General features: G+C 39.9%; 1 protein-coding gene across 3 annotated transcripts in view; it reads right to left on the bottom strand.

Annotated features, from left to right (window-relative positions):
- mast1a (microtubule associated serine/threonine kinase 1a) overlaps positions 1-6000 on the bottom strand; it is a 45388-nt gene that overhangs the window by 34462 nt on the left and 4926 nt on the right. Inside the window, exon 2 of one of the 3 annotated variants that reach the window (XM_072464057.1) lies at positions 5504-5535. In XM_072464057.1, the coding sequence (XP_072320158.1) occupies positions 5504-5535 (32 nt within the window). Of the gene's footprint in view, positions 1-1548; positions 1837-5503; positions 5536-6000 lie in introns of those variants that run through there. The other 2 variants (XM_072464058.1, XM_072464056.1) reach the window with 2 other exon arrangements.

Consider the following 6000-nt stretch of genomic DNA (forward strand, 5'->3'; position numbering starts at 1 on the left):
TTTGACTAATATGAGGAAGTGTGTTGACCTGATATTGACACCAATTGGCTTGATGCAGAGAAAAACAGAATATATTTCCTAAATCCATTATTGCGCAATCCGGCAAAGGACTAAGACTAAGACAAATGGAGCAAATGACAAGGAATGTAAGAAAAATGTAAACAATGACTGAGTGCAGTGCTGCGCTACAGCAATATTACAGTATTTGAATATTGAATAGTGTTATGATTAAGACTTTTGTTTTGTGTGTTGGCTTCAAGACTCAGACCAGTTCCAATTGCCATAACTTTAGTAAACATCAAACACTCAGAGCTGTAAGTCTGTAGTCGATTATTTGCTCGATAATATCCACTAAAGATGAAGATGTATCAGTTTGCCAATATATCAATCCAGTTTTTACACATTTTAGTGTGTCGGCTAATGGCGCTCTAAATCTGACTGATATTTTGTTTGGGTCAACTAACTGCTTAATGGAAATATATGGAGCTTTATTTTAACACTCCAATATATATTATTTTTCTTCTTTCTTTTTCTTCTTATGCAGCAGAGCTTATCAGCCAACAATAGTAATATTGGTATTGTCCTGAAAACACTACAACTTTGATGAAATGTATTTTGTTCAGCAGGAAACCTGCACTAATCCCATGTGATCAGATGAGAACTGCTAAGCAGCTCCACAGGAGGGACTCCAGCTCCAGAATGCAGCTCATTACACAGAGGACAACACAAGCCCACCCTGGACACAGACAGTAATGCCACATTACTGTAGAATAATATCTCACAATCGCTCTAGAGTGTAGATAGAAACATCATAATCCTTAATCTAAAGCAGGCCATAATATTAAATCCTTTAGCAAAAAATAAACAGCATTACTCCTGAAATGGGTTTGTATTATAGCTGCACTGAATATAGTAACCAAAAATCCTATCGATATACACAATATGTAATATGTATGCAAACATATTTCATACTTTTCCTTTAATCAGAGTTACATTTAGGTTTGGTCAAATCACAGCACAGTTGTATCACCTCTAAAAATGTCGAAAAATGTTCGAAAACATCGAAAAGGGTCAAGTTTAAACTGTTTTCCCTTTCCAGACACCTTTAACTGGAGTCCTCTGGGGCAAACATGCAGTAATACATACCTTTTACCTTTTAGGCAGCTAAATTTAGCATTCATTTCAACCACCAGAAGCCTTAAGTCAACCTTCGAAATGTCGAGCGATAAAGAGTATCTGTCCCTTAAAGGAGGAATTGATTAACAACCTTTACATCTTAAGCCTATAGGGCAAACACAGGCTGTATACAGGCGCTCACAGCCATCATGTGTAAATAAATAACATGTGTTGACATTGACTAAACCCTGGCACGCACCACGCACAACAACATATTCTTGGAGCTAAATGGAGACAGCTGAGAGACTGCATGGAGGCTGGCAGGGACAATGGAAACAGTATAGGAAAAACACAGGGTCCATCCACATATCTACATCAAAACAACAGCAGGGCACCGCCGCGGTCATAGTCTGAGAGACCGTTACCATTTACCTTTTTGTACGTCGAAACATGTCGTCAGCAGCGGAGGCAGTGCCGGCAAATGAAGCAGCTGACTGAATACACATGCACACACGCACAAACAGGCAGTCAAGAGGCAGTGGTTACGCTCCGCGCCGGCATCTCTCAACCTCTATGCCCGTTTAGACAAGCACACTCGCACGCAGTCTATCGCGGCACGCATCCACAGAACGCAGGAGAGGCAAAATGTGGAAATGTCAGAAGCCATGTCAGGGGCAGAGAGAAGTGCACAGGGAGGGATTGGCAAAAAAAAAAAAAAAAAAGCTTGCGAGCGTTTGAAAAAGAGAGGGCAGAGGATTGTGGGGCTGATCTCAAGGGTAATGTGCCAAACCGAGAGGTGGAGAGCGACATAGCCAGGGGGAGGGGGCACGGAGACGAGGAGAGCCGACAGCACGAAGGGGTGAGAAATGAGAGAAAATGTTGGAGGATATACAATATTAATTAAAGTCTGAGGTGGCAGGGGGTAATCAGTGAGCAGTGTACTAATGTCTTTAACAGAGTATTCTAATGAGACGAAGGAAATAACATATCATAAAAGAGAATGGCATTAGTGTCAGTGGTTTGGATCTAGAATGAAATGTCTACTAGGAATAATGGTTGCATATTTATACTGTGATTGCACAAATGCAGCACAGAAACAGCCAGAATGTGGTGCTCTGATAAAGGCAGAATAAACCACTTCCATGTCCATACAGTGGCTATGAAAGTTACACTGCATTTTTATTTCATCCCCACTTAACCATGTTGTGGTTTTAGTCATAAATAAAACAACATAGAATAGATTTTAATAATGGAAATAATTTTCTGGCACATGCACAGTTTTGGAACAGCTTTTGGAGAGCAAAGTGCAGCACTTTCGCACAGCCAATCCACTCTCGACATGTGGCTCCTTCTGCTGGGTTTGCATTCAATTATTTTGGGCACCACTACTTGATCCATACCTGGTTTTTGATAGTGGTAATTTTTGCTGTAATAATTATTATATGAGATGACAAGACAAAATTACATATGTTCAGAAATACACATAAAACGTAGTACTAGTATTGGATACATCATTATGTATTAATTTATTTTCAGTGTACTGTAGAATATTTTTTCCATTTTCTGTACTGTCCTCGTAACTTTTAACAGTACACAATCCTAATTGTGATTTACCAAATAATAGTTGCAGATAGAGCAAAGCGATATAATATAGTCGCTATTAGTGCTATTATAAAGTGCTGCTTTTACAATATGCTATATGGGGGAATAAAGAAAACTTAAAGTACAGAAATAAAATCAGGTACCGCACATTTCAGGAAAAAATCTAAGAGAAAAAAATGTATGAACAACTGAAACTATGTTATCAAACGGACTTGTTCCCTACCCAAAGGTCGTAAAATAATTACACTGAAACTGCCAAATATGTTTAAATAATATTTGTGTGACCCATACTTAAGACCTTAAAAATGTACTGCCCTTCCTTAGGTGGTTGAATTGTCAGAAAATGTAGAGCTTATGATTGACTTATTTGGCTTTAAAAATGACAGCACATATCACATCACATATCTTGACAATAACTAATTCAGTATGCAGAAGCCAGGATCGCACGAGCGTCCTACATATGACACAAGCTGCTCAGCGCTTCACATAACAAAGATGTCACTGGTGTGTGTGCAAGTGGGCGAGTGTTCAAGTGTGCGAGTATGTGTGTGTGTGTGTTTGTGTGTGTGTGTGTGAGTGTGCAAGTACGCAAGTGTGTGTGCGGGTGTGCAAGAGTGCGAGTGTGTGAGGGTCGTCCTGCCTTCACTTTCAAACAAATGCACCAAATGTTAAAGCTGACGTGGGGTGACAGTTGGACAGTGCTGCTGAGGGGAGGGATTCAATAATGGATGGAGTCTCTAATGTGAGAGTCTGGAGAGGATAAAATATACATGGGACAGAAGAGCAGAGAGGGGAGGGGCGATGATATTAGTGTGATGTCATTCGTGATTTGGTGGGATTGTAATCTGAGATAATTGTTATTGTTCCTCATTGCCCTCTTAATCATTTTTTCTCTTTCAGTAAAAAATATCTCGTTACAACCCCAATGCCAGAGTCTAACCCCATCAATATCATTATGAACTGAATTGCACACTTCTACAGCACCACCACTGGACACTGCTGGTATTTCAGCACTAATTCCTTTCAAAATCCACAAGTGAGTGGTTGGTGGTGGTCAGAAGTAACCTCATGGCAGATTGATCTGTGTCTCACTTTGAGCTGAGTTTTTCACATGAATCAATCTGAGATGGCTCTTGTCGAAAGCCATTGGAAATCCAGTGTAGAAAAAGGTTTTTTTTTTCTACAATGGAACACTCGTGAATGACAGAGGGATTACACCGACTTGTTAAACCCAGGGTTAGGGTTAGGGTTCAGAAAAGCACAGTCCGCTTTCTCATTCACAAATGTACAAAGAGTCATTGTGTGAATGTTTTTGAAAAACCAAATACCGGTAGTCTGTATTTCTCCTAAAATAGGTGCAAGTGTGGCCATCGGTGCCACTATATTCGTTTTGGTTTGGGTTGTTTTGGCTTTCGCCCAAAACACAATTCTGCTCTGTGATTGGTTCCAGTCTCGCCTAAGGGCCCTAAATCCCATGTGATTGGTTCGTTAAACCACTGATATAGACTGCAAACGAATCAGCGGGAGCCTAACAAGATGGATTCTAAAGAGTTTGTGAATTCACAAAAATCAAGACAATTCGTCTTGCTGGCATGGTTAGGTCAGAGGCTGTTGGTACAAATTGGCCGCCACATTTTGCCCGTCAGCCCCAGGGCATGTGTTGTTACAGAGACAAGACATACACTAACCCATACACCTCAGTGTATCCCATTACATCATAAATAACTACTAATACCTTGTGTGTTCACTTATACAAACATGGAAGAGTAGATGATCAAAATACACATTATACACCCAAAATACAACACATTCAAGGCTCTTGCTCAAAAGAAAGATTAAATAGCTGGATTCATTATTTTCTAAGATCTTAACAAGAGCCACAGACTTGTGTGTCAGCCACCATCTGCCATCCAGCCACAAAGGTCAAAGGAGACTCTCCGATGACAGCAGAAAGCAGGCGCACTCGCAGGGCCATGGCCAATTGTATGTTCTTAAGACAAGTTGATAGTTGGTTTCAGCACCATGGACAGCGACCATGAGAAGAACCCTGACATGGGGCCTGGGAGGTGGGATAGAACACATTATTAACATGTCTTTGTCAAAACTCTCAGTATGATCTCTAACTGGCACTGAAAACAGGTCTTCTAATTAGTTTCTAAAAATAAGTCATCTCTGTGGAGGAGCCAACAGTGTCTGCCTTTATCAAAAGCCCAAACACATTTTAGTCACACAATGTACCTGGCACTCATTTTTGAAAATATAAGCAATAAAACCTGGCATGTTATTCCTTTGCTTTTTACACATAACATTTCGAAAACACTAAAATCTTGTAAATTATGTTAGTCCTATAGATGCATCTTTGATGTAAAATGCAGGCTAAAGAAGGAAAAGGAGAGGAGAACCGTAACGTTCAGGTACACAAGGTTAAGACTGACTCAAACCCATTTGTAATGCCATGCTTACTGCCGTCCAGGACCACGTGGGGCTTTAAGGTCACAATGGGCCACTTTTACAGCTGAACTTCTATTGCACAGCTCAGTGGTGCAACAGATTGGACTCAGAAAGGGACACTTTGCAGGAATGGGCTCTCACATGGCACAAACATGCAGGGAACTTACAAATGAGACTCAAAAATAAAATCCAGATCTGTGAACGCTGACTTCAAGCTGGCATTTAGTAATATGGTTTATGATGGGCTCCTGAGGTAATGTACCGAAATAGTACAAAAAAATATAACAATTTGAAACACATTTAAGCGTTATTCAAAAAGCATGCTGACACTCACCTGCTACTTTTACGAGGCAGAGGTAGATCCTTCTGTGGAGGAAAAGGAAGATTTATGTATTACACAATTATTATAACAGATACAATGGAAACACAATAACATCCACATATTTTATGGCATCGCAAACGAATGACCTTGTGTTTTGGTGCACTTTGTTTTGTCTGTTTTTGTTCATATATCGTGTGTCAACGTGCTCTTAGACCAGTGAAGAGCTCTTAAACATCAGAACAACAACGACCTATCTTATTTTATTTGTAAATTCTACATTTTATGCATGCCCTTTTTGATATTGCTTAATGCCAAAGCAAGTTCCAAGTTTTTGAATCCTGTTAACTGACAATGGCAATAAACCCCTTTCTGATACTGATTCTGATTCTGATATTTCCAAACACGCACTTGTTGTAATTACAAACTGTTGTGAGAATAATCTTAACATTTTTACAGTGCTTTTATGCAAGGGAAAACAGAAGGACGTCTGGCACTGCAATGGAGCCAAC

This window comes from Eucyclogobius newberryi, unplaced genomic scaffold (genome assembly GCF_026437365.1).
Source record: "Eucyclogobius newberryi isolate DKJ021-1_F unplaced genomic scaffold, fEucNew1.0.hap1 SCAF_4, whole genome shotgun sequence".
NCBI lineage: Eukaryota > Metazoa > Chordata > Actinopteri > Gobiiformes > Gobiidae > Eucyclogobius > Eucyclogobius newberryi.